Raw genomic sequence first — 15,591 nt, forward strand, 5'->3', positions numbered from 1 at the left:
AATGCCTCCTCACAAGCCAGAAAAAGAATAAATAAATACATCAGCCAGCCTCTGTCTAAATCAATATTTCCTGAGCAGTCCACTTAATTATCTAGTGAAAGGTCAATGGAGAAAAACCTCGGGGTCAAACATGAGGTCAACCTGGGTGACCTCAAACAAACTTCCACTAGCAATCTCACGAAATAATGTTTTTAAGAGTTCATATTCATTAAAAAAAAAAAACAAACTTATTTTTGCGAAGTGACTGTTTACAGCCGAAAGTATATGCGTGTGTGTCTATTAAAGCTCTATTTGTGAACTCCAAGGTCAGGCAGATAGCGATTTTCATTGGCACAGTCTATTATGGGAATGTGCAATGATTTGAGTGAGAATTTTTATATTTCCATCTCTGCAGAGAACTGGAAGGTGATAAAGTAATTTCAGACTGAACCTAACCCAATTTCGACTCATTCAGAAATTACTCTGCCATGCCCTTCAGAATGAGGTAATTCACCTGAGAGGGAACGACGCTCAAATAGTTTTAATAATAGGCGGCAATGTTCTTCTACAAACTTCCTACACCGATTTTTAAATACAGCATTTTTGTTCCCTTTTGCAATTTTCTGGTTTAGGGAATGGATGGAGCCATCCTGTCTGGAAAAAGGCATCATTTTGAGTTGTGACTGGTTTAAAGACATAACGCAATTTAATGGAGTGTGCGCCGGGGTAAAAAGATTAGATTAAATGGATGTTTTATTCATGGTCACTTTCAGCCTGACTTGGCAGTATATTAACACATCCCTCTCATCCTCTATTAGAAATCATAAACGCACACACTGTTTGCTTTTCCCCCTGCACATTATGGGTCATTCATTAGGTAAACCCAAACCGCTGACAGCCAAGTTCAAATTAATGCCACGATTGTTTTGCCATTTGCCATTTGTCTTCAGTGCATCAATGGCATGCATTACTCCTGCAAGGGCACTTTAAAGCAGAAATTGTGTGTTTTTGTTGATGAAATGACAGCCGTGGCGGTCCTGATGGGGATCATCATCATTACGGCTAGGGTTCAATCTCAGACCAGAGCAGCTCGGCAAGCATTGTCCACTCTCCAGGGTTAAATAGTTCTAACCTTGGAGGCAGTCCTACAATTGAGCTGCTGGTAATGAGGGTGTCTGTGCGAGTGGGCAGCTCAAAGATCACACACGAGGCACTGCAGACTTGTCGGTTTTTATCTTTCCTCTGGATTTGATCTTACAAATGTACTTTTTTTCCCCCATTCTTAAAGTGATAGTTAACTCATCATCATGCCATTCCAAACCCAAATGACTTCTGTAAAACACAAAAGGAGAATTTTTTTCCATAAAATCAGAGTAAAAGTAGTATTAGATTGACCCATATGACTTGGCAACTATATAAGTCTTCTGAAGTCAAATGATAGCTTTGTTTTAGAAAGAAATCAAACGTTGCCCATTAATTTCTGAATGTGCCAAAGAGAGCAAGAGTGAAGTCATGATTGATTCATTCTTGAATCAAGAATGATCTGCAGATAAATGATTCTTTTGAAATCAAATCTTTTCAATGAATGCACAAATACAATTCAGACTAATCTAGACTAATTCTTGAGTTTAACTCACTTAGAAATTCACCCATCAGTGAATAACAACTTCAGTTTGGTCTTTTTCACCGACAATTCTCATCACTTCTCATCTCGTCACTTCAGAAGACTTGGAATAAATAGTAACAACTTTTTAAAAATGTTTTGTTTTTTGCAATACTTTTGTAATGAGCCAGCATTCTGACGTTGATCCCAGATACGCTACGCTTACAGGCAGAAGACGACGCACACTGTATATAAAACAGTCTTTGTAAACATGTCTAAAGATTGCGACAGAGAGGATGACTTGAAATTTTTTGCCCAGCCTTACTTATTTGAACCAGAATATATAGACGATGTACTAAAAGAGATTTACAGTGCCTACAGAAAATCATCATACCCTGTGACTTTTGTCACAAGTCTAACTTTTCTGAGCTGCATGTACACATTATAACCCTCATCATTAAAATAAAAATATCATTAAAAAAATTCTGGAGGATTATTGAAAATGAATCATTGAAATGCCCCTCTAAAGAGTATACCATTATAAACTTGCTCAGGTGCAAGCAATCAACTTCTAGATTAAACACCAGGCTAAGTGCCCCACCTGACATCAATAGTAGTGGTTTTGATTACTTCAGAATAAAACAAGCTGTTTTTTGAAGATTCCACTGTTAGTAGTGCATGGTACGGCAAAGAATTCACCATGGTTGTGAAAGTGCTTTCAAAAGACCTCCGGGATAAAGTTGTAAAAAGGCACAAGTTAGGAGAAGGCTACAAAAACATTTTAAAGGCTTTAGCTATCCCTCAGAGTACTGTTCAGAGGATCATTAAGAAGTGGAAAGCATACTGGTACCACCAGCAAATTGCCAAAATCAGGCCGTTCGTCCAAAGTGGCTGACAGAGCCAGGAGAACATTGATAAGAGAAGCTACCAGGAGGCTGAAAGCAACCATAAAGGACTTACAAGGCTTAATGGCTGGGGCTGGTCAGTCTGTGCATGTGACAATTATCTCCCAAGCTTTATACAAAGCTGGCCTGTATGGCGGGGTGGCACAAAGGAAGCCTTTTCTAAAAAAGTGTCACACTCAGTCTCGTTTGAGCTATGCAAAAACACATTTGGAAGAGTCTGATACCTTCTGGCAAAAGGTGCTATGGTCTGATGAGACCAAAACTGACCTTTTTTGGACTGAACTCCAAGCGCTATGTTTGGTGAGAAGCAAACACAGCACACCACCCAAAACACACCATACCTACTGTGAAGCATGGTGATGGCAGCATTATGTTGTGGGGGTGTTTCTCTTCAGCTGAGACTGGGCAATTGGTCAGGATTGAAGAGAAAATGGATGCTGCTAAATACATCCAAATTCTTGAGGAAAACCTGCGTCCCTCTGCTAGACAGCTGAAGATGGGCAGGTCATTCACCTTCCAACATGACGATGACCTTAAAAATACTGCCAAAACAACAACGAAATGGCTTAAGGATAAGAAGCTGAATGTTCTTGAGTGGCCAAGTCAGAGCTCTGATTTAAATCCAGGCAAAATGTGTGGATGGATTTGAAGAGAGCAGTCCATTGTTGCTCACCACAGAACTGGACTTGAGCAATTCTGCAAGGAAGAATGGGCAAATATTCCCCAATCAAGGTATTCAAAGCTAGTACAGACATATTCAAAAAGACTGATGGCTGTATAAGCAAAAGGTGGCTCTATGAAGCATTAAATCAATGGACTAATGACTTTCCAACCCTGTTATTCTACTTTTTTAAATTAATTTGCAGAACTGTTGTGTTTTTTCTGTCATTGGTTTGATGTTGTAAGATCAAAATTGTAAATAAAGCTGGAAAAGTTATTTGGAATTGGGTTTGATTTCAGGCTGTCTGAAAAAATAAAGTAACTATTTCAAAGGGGTATGATGATTTTCTATAGGCACTGTACATTCTACGTCTATGTCCTGCATCAGCAGCACCACATGCATGCATCATGCTACTCTTGTGAATGTGTGGCAAAGTCTGACACCGAAGGTAAGAAATTGTTGAATGAAGTTGTTATTTTTGTTTTCTTTGTGCACAAAGAAGTGTTCTCGTAGCTTCATAACGATATGCTTGAACCACTGATGTCACATGGACTATTTTGAGGATGTCCTTACTACCTTTCTGGGTCTTGAATGTATCAGTTGCGTTGCTGTCTATACAAATTCAGAAAGCTCTTGGTTTTCATTAAAACATATCTAAAATTGTGAGTTTTCATTTTTTGGGTTAACTATCCCTTTAAAGTCTTAAGAATTGCTCTTCTCAAGTCATTCATTGTTTTGGAATAACATCAGAGTGAGTAAATAATTACAGATTTTTAATTTCTCAGTCAACTATCCCTTTCTATTTTACACGCTGTGCACACACACTGGAATTGTGGTCATGGAGGAATCACACACACACAGCCTGCACAGCACTGGGCTGTCATGCACCGAAATGGTTCCAACAAGATTATCATTGACTTTCTTGCCAATCGATGCCTATTTTCCAAAGGCAGTAATCTAATTTAACCTATTCCCAGATACGCATGCCCAACTGAAACAGCTCTGCTAATGTGAGACACAATTGGGCATTAAGACATCAAATCGGGCCAGAAAACAGTCTAACATAGACTGAATTGACCTTTAGCATCAACAACTACACACTTTCAAAGGCTAATAGTATAGCTACAAATAAAAATGACAATAAAGCAGTTATTTTGAAGTACAAAAAGCTACGAGTGAGAAGCCGGAGTAAAAACCACTCAGATCTTTTTAACATCTTAATTGTTCCTCCGAGGCTGCAATGAGATTAAACAGAAAGCAAATGCTGCTTATGTTTCCCGCTTCTCAAATTTTTCTCTTGGGAATAAACAGTAATCTCACTCGCATTTAGTGTTTCAGATGAGATCTCAACAACACCTCAGGAATATTAATAAGAATTCAAATATGCCTGATAATTATTAAATTACTGGATTTTCATTCAAAAGTAGTTTGGGGTCAGTAAGATTTTTTAAACATTTAACAAACTCTATACTTTTTTTTTGGAGTAAGGAAACAATAAAGTGACAAAAGAGACATTTACATTTATGTGATCTATATGGAATATATATTTCAAATAAATGCAGTTCTTTCACGGTTTCCACAAAAATATTAAGCAGCATAACATTGATAACAATAAGAAAACAAATTAGCAGCAAATCAGCATATCAGAACAATTTCTGAAGGATCATGTGACAATAAAGACTGGCGTAATGGCTGCTGAAAATTAAGCTTTGCCATCACAGGACGAAATTAGATTTTCAAATACATTAAAAATATTATTTTATTAAACTGTAACAATATTTCACAGTGTTACTCATTTTACTGTTTTTTACCATCCAAGGCTGCATTTATTTTTGATCTAATCAATGCAGTCTTGAAGGGTAGAATAGACTTCTGTTATTAAGATTTCTTTCTTTTTTTATTGCATGCTATTTAAATGAATTTTACAAGAATAGCCTAATTTATTTCTATTTTTACTTTATCTGAGACAACACTGATACTTACATGCAACATTTGAGAACTAATATGATCTATGCTACAAATTCCAGTGCTGCTTATTTATGTAAACTAAATAAAACTTCTGCATAAGAAATAATCTCAGTTTCTTAAACAGTCTTTTTTATTTAATTTCTGTTCATATCTATATTCCTACACACACATATCTCGCAGGGCCTGGGGAAAGCTAAGCGCTCTGCAGTTTAACTCACACATTAAAGCCACAACATGACAGATATTACAGAGATGCTGTTTAGTATGTATGGCCTAGGCATTTCAAAGTCATCTCAAAGTGTCCAGACTTTTCACCCGACAACACGCATCCAGCAAAAGCAGCTAACTTTGAAAAGATCAAAACGTCTTCTAGAGGACAAAGACATATTAATTTTGTATTCCCTATCTAACACTTATCTGACCAGGGGCTTCAGAACAGCCCCGCAGAGTGGCATTTATTTTATGTCGTCCTCTGATATGTGTTGTCATGTCGGCTGGATTATCGGTCATGCCTCATTGAGCACCATGATTGGATCAGCAAGGAAAATATCAGAAGTAAACTAAACAGACACCCGTTCATGTTCGCTATCATTGCATTAGACAAGGACACGCAGACGGGGTGATGTCACTGTGCCGTTTTCTTCCCATCAGACGGCACAGGGCTAATGTCATTGAGATAACGGGATACGAGTTGGTTTTGTCTGAAAGATAGGGCTGGAATAACTTCATGTTTAAAGGAACAGTTCACCAAAACTGGAAATTACAAATGTAATGTACTATTTGGATTATATGGATCCATCTCAGTGGATATCACAGCTACCCAAACTCACCGTTAACCACCAGGATGATGTCCCGGAAGTCAATCTCTCCCCTGGCTTCGACTCTGGCCTCACAGCGATACACTCCTTCATCTGCTTTAGTTACTCTCTGGACTTGCAAATTGTTGTTTTGTAGGAGTTGAAACTCTGGAGAACAAAATATTTGATGGTGTGTTAATGACAGGCTCATTTTGCCATCAAAGAAGCTAAATTTATTGCTGGCTGAAATCTCATTTACATAAAACACAGATTTTATTTATTTTTACCAACTCACTTGTTAACACTTGTCACCACTAAGTTGGCTAAGGCAATTACATTTTAAAAGTCTTACAGTGAAATAAGGTCTTAAATCGTTTACAACAATAATACTTTAAAGGGGACATCGAATTTTCCACAAGTTGGTATGATTCTTTAGGGTCTTCATGAAATGTCTGCAACATACTTTGGTTAGGGGTCATCAGATGCAAACATTAATGTGTGTTGGCAGTGTATGTACACATACCATATAATGATAAAAATCCATGCAGTGGTTTTTAATGAATCTGTAAATGGAATATCCCCTTTTTCAGATCAAGCCTTTCTCAGGTTCCTGTCAGTATGGCGTCACACCGACAGAGGCCACTCCCATGATAGTTGATTGACATGAGCATCTTACCTCAGACCTGCCTTAAATCAGCAGGAACAGTCCGACCTCCATCTACGTATATCCGTCTATGTTCGTGCAAATCATTCATGATCCAGCTTCACTTACAGCAGAAGTGAGTATAAGGGTTTTTTTATGAATCTTTACGATCGCCTGTCCTAATGACGTGCTAGTTAGCAAGTTTATCGGCTAAATGTGGCTAAAGTAAACAGGCTCATCACTCAGTCCTCAGTGGCTCTGATGTTGGGGAATATGAAGAGTGTTATGTTCATTTTTACATCCAACTACAAAACACCTGTATTGCTTACAAGACATTGTTGTCGCTACAGCTGCTCGAGTGTGGAGAAAATATTGGACAGTGTACAATTGGCTAGTTGCATATCTCCACCATCTTGGATTTGCAGTCTAGTAAGTGTGTGCACAGATGCTTCCAGTTTTGCTAAACGCCGGTGTGGAGCCAGAGAAATCTAAATATTACCTTCTATATATGTTTACAGGATTTATAATATCACCTAAAATGCAAATAAGATCTACATTGCTATTATTACTATACTATATATGTTAACTCAGCCAGTGGCATTTGAAACTTTTTCCCTAACCAATTACGTAAATGTACAAATTACTGAATTTAATCTACTCTCCTGTCTGATTTGTTTGTCGGACAGAATGGCAGATTCGGTGTTATGATTGGTGAGATCGCCTGTCAATCAAGCTGTTTGCAAAGGGTCAACTGGTTGAGGGCGGAAATATGCTAATACGTGACAGTCCGTCAGCGGTCGGGTCAGGGCCCACATCATACTGCTTAGAAAATCAAAACGGCGTAATAATTGAGACTATTTAGGTTTTTGGGGGATAAAAAATGTTCTTTCTTTTTGACAATCTTTTTCTCTTTCTCAAATCATCTCCAAAGTAACTTAAATTCTACAATAATTTGCAACAATTAAAGTGACAATACATTTTTATCTAGCTGCAAATGTGTACTTTACAATATAAGTGATAGCAAATATGGCAGATTACTTACTCTCAGTGTCTTCAATGATCTCCTCATTGTTGTAAAACCAGGAAACCACAGGTACAGGAGAACTGGTGACATCACAGACCACTTCAGCCACATCACCCTGTCGAAACTCCTGAGGAGACCTCACATCTCTGAATGTCAGCTTCTCTGTGAATCAGGGAGGAGGAAAATATTGTGAAATGCTATTATTATATACACTAGCATTTAGAAGTTTGGGAACAGACTTTTGTGAAATTTATTACCAATTTCTTAAATGGTTATATACCAAATTTGGTGCCTACATAGGAGATTTCATGTGTAGGTGCAAGTGACTCTTCGATAAAACAGCCAAAATAAAAACTAAACAAACAAACCTGTCTGATTAAGTTGTATGTTGCCGATCATTCAGGATGGGACTCTATGTTGGGTGGAAGCTGTACAGATTTAATTTGCAACACTTGAAATCCAAGCGGTATGAAGATGAAAGAAAAAAAAAACAAAAAAAACACGAGGGCTTTGGCATCCTAGTTCAGACCCCCCAATGAGAAAACTAAAGAAAAATCTACGAAAAACAGGGGATATGTCAACATCTACATCTACTTGTCATAAATCAGGTGTGCTTTCGCATCGTCTCTGATTATTCACAATTCACAGCCTCATTCTGACACACCAAACCCACATTTTGTTTGTGTGGGAAGCTGATGTAAACAGCTGCTACACAGAATAAGAAAATGTGTCTTCAGAGGGCTGAAAGATGCCGCACATGCTCATCAGCACAGCGGCTCTGCGTATTGATCTGTGAGTCATGTCTGTTTACACACGGCTCCCACTGCTCTAAATACAACTTCTAATGGAACATAGGCAAATGCCAAGCCTGGTACAAAGTGAAGAGAAGCAAGCTTGTGAAATATCTCCTGAAAGTTTTCGCAAGAACTACTAATTAAACACACTGAGGATTAAAATATAATTCTCATACATTTAAAAAAAAGAACGACATAGAATCTGGTGAACATTTCATGTATCCTTATTTTACCCTTGTGCTTTAAGCCTTTGAAGCTGGTCCCTTTAAAGAGAGACATTTCCTCACCCTTGCACCTTTTCCTTTTTTCTTCATTTTGTCTGTGCTTGGCATCTCTCATTTTTACTCTCATTCTTTAGTACCTTTCATTACCTCTTCCCCATTAATTCAAGAGTTTAACAAAGGAATCAATTAAGGTGTATTTCCAAAAGGACTGGTTCACTCAAAGATTAAAATTCTGTTATTTTCTCACTCCCATGTTGTTTTAAACGTTTTTTCTTCTTCTGTAGAACATTAGAAAAATAGAAATTCTGTACTATAAAAAGGTTGCTTTTTTCCATGCAATTACAGTGTATAGTGATTAAGCCATAAAGCTTCAAAACGTATGAAAAAGCATCATTCAAATATGTCTATAGATCATTTGTACATTATACCTCTGTTTTAAAGAACTGTCAGAAAAACTGTCAGATATATGATATGATAGCTTTGTTTAAAGAACAGACTGAAAATCATAATTATCCTCACATTTATGAGAAATGTAGAAACGTCTGATTGAATTTGTGACATATCGTTTTTGAATACATGAATAAGATCACAAGATTTCTGCTCACTAAATGATTCATTTATAAATAAGGCTTATGAATTCAAATAGAAATACTCCAAAAGTGATTTAATTATTCAGTATTTTTGACTTGTTTTCCAGCACAAACATTATTAAATCAAGATACATTCACTTGATTTAAGATATTAAGTCTCACTTAATAAATCAAATAATAAATGTCTAAATTAAATGAGTTTAAGCTTAAAATAAGAAAAAAAAAATCTGTCAAAGATGTACGAAAAATAAAAGTGAATTCATAATGAAAAGAGTTTATTTTTAACATTATATTATTTTAATATAATATTAATATTTTTAATTTCTATAAAATCCATGTAGATATTTAAAAAAAAAAACAATACAAAAATATATATTATATATTATGTTATTTCGCTTTTCAAGTATATGCTTCTTGATTTAAGAATGCTTAGATATTTGCGCTGGAAAACAAGACGGAAATAAAATAATAAAAGAAAAATAAAATTAAAAAAGAAAAAAATAACAAATAAAAGAAAATAAAAACACATTTGTACATTATATTCTGCAGTCTGAGTCTTTTAAAGTCATATGATGGCTTTGTGTGAAGAACAGACTGAAAATCATAGTTCTCCTTGCATTTATGAGTAATGTAGAAATGTCTGACTGAATTTGTGACATATCTGTTTTGAATAAATTAATAAGATCACAAGATTTTTGCTCACTAAATGATTCATTTATAAATATTATATATTCAAATAGAACAACTGCAAAAGTGATTTAATTATTCAGTATTTTTGTCTTAGTTTCCTGTACAAACATTATTAAATCAAGAAATTACTTGATTTAAAACATTAGTCTTAATAAATCAAACACATTTTTAAATTAAGTGAGTCTAAGCTTAAAATAAGAAAAAATATGTCAAAGAGAAGAAACATTAAAATTAATTCAAAATGAAAAGAGTTTATTTTTAACATTATATTATTTTAATATAATATTAATATTTGTAATTTATATACATTTAATGTAGATATATTTAGAAAATAATCCAAAGATATATATTATATATTATGTTATTTTAATAAACAAATAAAATAAAATAAAAACACATTTGTACATTATATTCTGCAGACTGAGTCTTTTAAAGTCATATGATGGCTTTGCGTGAAGAACAGAATGAAAATCATAGTTATCTTTGCATTTATGAGAAACGTAGAAATGTCTGATTGAATTTTTGTTTAGATATTTGCACTGGAAAACAAGACAAACATAAAGTAAATAAAATAAAATAAAAAACACTTTTTGCAGTGATCTAGTCAAAGTAGTTATTATCATTCAGTGAATTTCAGTCTCTTGTAATATACAGTAGTATGACTTCAGAGGTCTTGGAATATAACACAGCACATTATAATACTTTCATATTTTTTGTTCCCCATTCATTATATTTGCATAAACCACAACTAGTGCATTCTTTAAAATTTCTCCTTTTTGTTCCACAGTGGCAAGAAAGTTGTGAACTATTCCTTTAATGCACCATGCTAAGGAGCATTCATTTGACCACACCACAACTATTTTCCCCCGTCCCTGTTGCTTTTTCCCACTCAATTATGCTGGTTCCTCTCTCTGTCGTGTGGCGGCAGCTGTCTCGTTGTTGGGGGAATTACATTTAGCTTTACATCAACAGATTTGTCAAACATCTTTGGATGGAACACGTCCATTTCCCCTGCATTGTGAGGCTCTCTTTGAAAGCTTTTGGATGTCCTCTATTCAGAGGGAAAATCAAAACAGCTATTTCAATGGCAGCATTTCCAATAGTGCAGTTTGTGTGTATGTGTGTGTGTGTGTGTGCTAACACACATAATGTCCTTAGCTATGTAATGGATTCCCAAATAGTTGTGCCAAGATGTTGTTCCATTGTAATTTGCATCAATATACAGTAGTCTTGAATTGCCTTTATAGCTGGGACATGTAACAGCATGCTTCCTTATGATATGCTGCATAAATCTCAATGTAAATGTATGATAATTCGAGGTAAAAGATTGCATCAAATATAATCGCTATAGAGAACAAATGAGGACAGATGGAGGGTGACAGAATCTTTTTTTCTTCAGGTGCATTTTTTCCCCCCTGATATCTTTGTATTGATTTCAGCCGTGGCTGAAATTGGAATGATGTATGTCGCTGGAGACAAACAAACTTTAGAGGAAACAGATGAGTGTACCTCAGATGACAATCCATTTCCAGACATTTCACCACGTATCTTCTAAAGAAAATAGGTGAATTGCAACGCGAAACCTCACTGTCAGAACTTTAGCTCCCCACATGAAAAACCAGCGTGTTATTTTCTGTTTATTTGTAAAATAGACCAAAAAAGACAATTATCTATGTATCTCTGACTGGTCTCCTGGCACAGATGTGAGTCTGGGCTTTGACAGTGATAGGATGTTGAAAGGGACAGCATCCCCACCGCTCAGAGACCACAGGCGTGCCAGGAAGCCTGGTATCCCCTGGGTGGATTCTGTGTGCCGAGTGCCATGAGCAGGAGAGACAAAAGCTGCTTGCTTTTCATGCTGAAGAGCCCCACAGAGTTGAATCACAAGTGATTTAGGATCTGCATTTTTAAGATTCTCTAACTGGTTCTGTCTCTAAATACAAGCTATAGTAAACTGCAACATTAATGTGAAAAGATTTGCTGTGTTCTGGTTCACTGATGTTTAGTTCAGTTCTGGCTGATGTCATTTTCTGAACCCATTACATGTCCTCACTCTCCTAAACTTGTCAGTACAGGTTTGAAAATCCATAAATTAAAAGAAAGAAAGATAAGTTTGGGCTCAGTAAGATTTTATTTTATTTTTTATATGTATACACATACACAAAATAATAAACAAAATAATAAATAGTGTGATAATATTATTATATTTTAAGAAAAAATATATATTTTAAAAGTGAGTATTAAATAAAAATACTATTTTACACTACCATTAAAATATAAAATGCTAATATTTGCATTTTAATTTGTTTCTTTATTATTTATTTATAGATTTTCAAACCTAAAATCAGCAAACTTTTATTTTTGCTGGCAAGTAAGTATATGGGCTGTTGGTTTTAGTGCTTAGGATCTCACCGTTTAGATCTCAGTAGCAAGTTCCTGTACACTCTTAAAAATAAAGGTGCTTCACGATGCCATAGAAGATTTTTTTATTTTTATTTTTTGTCTACATGGTTCCATAAAGAAGCTTTAACATGTGAAGATATTTTCTATTTCACAAAAGGTTCTTTGTGGCAAAAGAAGTTCCTTCAGATTATAAAAAAGTAAGAAAGAGATGGTTTTTTTTAAGAACCTTCGACTGAATGGTTCTTTGTGGGATCAAAAATGTTTCTTCTATGGCACTGCTGTGAAGAACCTTTTAAAGCACCTTTATTTTTAAGAATGTACTTACTTATTAATTGTAATAATCCAGTGAGATTTTTGTATTGAGGAGTCTGATACAGCCAGTGCTCCACACAGAGATCTGATCTTAACATCATCAAGTCCGTCTGGGATTAGATGAAGAAACAGGAACTGAGACAGGCTAAACCCAGAAGATCCTCCAAGAACACTTCAAGAAACCTACCTGCAAAGCTACCTGAAAAACAATGCACATGAGTACATATAGGGGTGGGAGAAAAATTCTCTGATGAATCGCGATTTTCTCTTCAATGATTCTGAATCGATTTTGAATATTTCAGAATTGATTCTGAGCTTGTTTTTTTCCCTGCATATGGCACACATGCGTGCTAGAGACGTGCCGGGCTTCATTGCACAGAATTTGGGCTGTGAGACACGTGCACATTGCTCGACAGTGTATGCTTCCACCCACCATTTTTTACTTTAGATATGCTTTCATTAATGCTGTTTGGAATGCAGTATTATCAGATGCACGATACTCGCCCACTGACAGACTTTCACATGTGCTTTGTGTTTGTTGTCCCGAAGATCGATTGTGGCTGCGGTTAAATGCACTTTCATTTTCGAATACTTTTATACGAAACTGATGTTCGCACAGTCAGTTATGTTTGCAGAGCAGGACAAAAGGTCTGATATACTAAAATAGATCTGTGCATTAGTATGAATGCAGCTGCCACTGTCTATGATTTAATCAGTAATAATCAAACAGCAATAATGCTGAGGAAAAAGAAAAACCCATAACAATTGTCTGTAAAATTTCAGATGCTTAAAGAACACTTTTTTTAAAAAGTAGCCTGCTTATATACTGAAAAAAATAAAGCAAATTTTGCCCCAAATAAATTTGCTATAAAATTTATATGAAAATGTAGCCATGTGCAGTAATATTGAAAACCAAGAACGTGACGCATTGTGACATTGATAATGAAAATCGTAGTAGCACTGATTTTTAAAACCAGTGAAGATTTGCACTCCTACTTTTAAGATGGCAGTACTGACATACAGAGATTCCAACTATAAACTAAAAGCATAGAAACTGCAACTTTGGTTAAAATGTATGGTTGTAAAGATGTATTTGCACAGCAGAAGAATTAATTGGGGAAAAAATGTAGATCAAGAATCATTTTGGAATTGGATCATGACTCCCAGAATTGAAATCGGATAGGATTGTGAAGTGCCTGAAGATTCCCACCCCTAAGTACATAGGACAAAAGTTGCTTTAAATGCAAAGGTCACACCAAAAGAAGTTGATTGATGAATAAAATCTATTTGTGACAATATTTTTGTAAGCATCCTCACTTTACAGTGTTTTTACACATGTGCCTAAAACTTTTCACAGTTACTGTAGCTTTGCAGGTAGGTTTCTTGAAGCATCTTGAAGATGTTGCCATGGTTCTTCTGGATTTAGCCTGTCTCAGTTCCTTCTGTTTATTAATGTAATCCCAGATGGACTAGAAGATGTTGAGATCAGATCTCTGCGTGGAGCTGTTGTCAGACTCCTCCATACAAAAATCTCATTAGATTATTACAATGAATAAGTAAGTACAGGAACTTTCTACTGCCAATAAATACACTGATATGGTGCTGAGAGTATTTAAGACATACAGCTGCTGCACAAATACCATATAAAATAACTTGTAGCAGATCTATACAGGTGGAGCTGGGGAAGGTGGAGGGTTTCAGAGTAACTCTGAAAGCATGCTGTGAATGCTCTATAGTAAATGCTTAACAGCCATTTAAATGTAAAGCAGCAAGCTCACTGGCTATATATGCAACATGAAACAATCATCTCGTGCCAAGCAGTGAATATCATCAGTTTACATTAACCACCCAGCAGCCTGTGCCGTTTAATGACAGAACATGGCCTTAAAATAATGCAACACAATTCTATGCAAAGCCCCTGTTAATTTCTGATTTAATTTCATACGCATTTACACAAATTAAGTTATAAGGAGCATGATAAAAATAAATGGTGTCTACGAGCAGATTTATTTGTTAGCGTTTGATACTCACGGTAGATTTCCAGCACCACAGTGGCCTCCTCTGTATGTCCCTGTGCATCGTTGGCCTGGCACCGGTATATGCCAGCATCTTCTATTTTGGCATTGTAGAGGGTGAGTCTGGAACGAACACCTTCATTGTGCAGGGCCACCCGCTGAGATGGGACCATCCGCTCCCCCTGTGGGTTATACCAGTCCAGACTCACAGGCTCCCCAATCACTACAAACACACACACAAGCACAGAGTTATGGTCATAGTGTGGTACAGAAAAAAAGTTCAGAGAACAATTTGACAATATTGTTATTTTTTTCAACCCAGGCCCATTGGAAATACGTGCCTCAATATACATTTCTGCAACACCATAATTACATACCTTACTGCATGTTTCGCAGCAGTTTCAAAGTGAAATGTCCAGAGAGTGGTGCTAAAACACACATCCAATACGTGACCATGGCATGTTTTATTACATTGGTCCAGGCACGTATTGCTGCGTTTTTATTACATTGCATGACGTACATATTTTAGCTGAATTAAAATATCCAGGTAGTGTCGCTAAAGGTTAATGCTCTATCATGTTGGAAATGTCCCCTACACCAAACCCAACCCCAAACCTACCCAATAGTGTTAACAAATGCAAAAAGTGATTTAAAAATGCGTTTGTTGAGGCAGCCTTTCTATTTTAGCGCCCTTATGCGGATTTAAGCTGTTTTGTTGAACTGTAGTTTCACAGGGTTTGTATCGGAGCTCTTCATCACTCAAGTGCAACGCCGTATCGCGTGAGCTACCGAGCAAACCTACTAAATTAGAAAACTCATGCATATGAAGCTGTATATGTGACAACAACATTCAAAAGTATCAGTTTTCAAATCATGCAGGATTGTTTTGAAGCCATAATATAGTATTCTGCAAGTAATTTTGTAAAAATTAGGCTTTATTAATCAAAATTCTGTGTGTAAATCATACTTTGTGTGAAAAGAAA

The 15,591-nt window shown here is 36.0% G+C and overlaps 1 protein-coding gene across 3 annotated transcripts in view; it reads right to left on the minus strand.

The window, feature by feature from the left end:
• The window catches only part of ncam2 (neural cell adhesion molecule 2), a 231,796-nt gene that overhangs the window by 54,139 nt on the left and 162,066 nt on the right, over positions 1-15,591 (minus strand). For all 3 annotated transcript variants that reach the window (XM_051119629.1, XM_051119628.1, XM_051119630.1), the window contains exons 3-5: positions 14,625-14,831; positions 7,599-7,742; positions 5,947-6,081 (exon numbers count right to left, since the gene is read on the minus strand). In XM_051119629.1, the coding sequence (XP_050975586.1) occupies positions 5,947-6,081; positions 7,599-7,742; positions 14,625-14,831 (486 nt within the window). The remainder of the gene's footprint in view (positions 1-5,946; positions 6,082-7,598; positions 7,743-14,624; positions 14,832-15,591) is intronic.

This window comes from Labeo rohita, chromosome 9 (genome assembly GCF_022985175.1).
Source record: "Labeo rohita strain BAU-BD-2019 chromosome 9, IGBB_LRoh.1.0, whole genome shotgun sequence".
Lineage (NCBI taxonomy): Eukaryota > Metazoa > Chordata > Actinopteri > Cypriniformes > Cyprinidae > Labeo > Labeo rohita.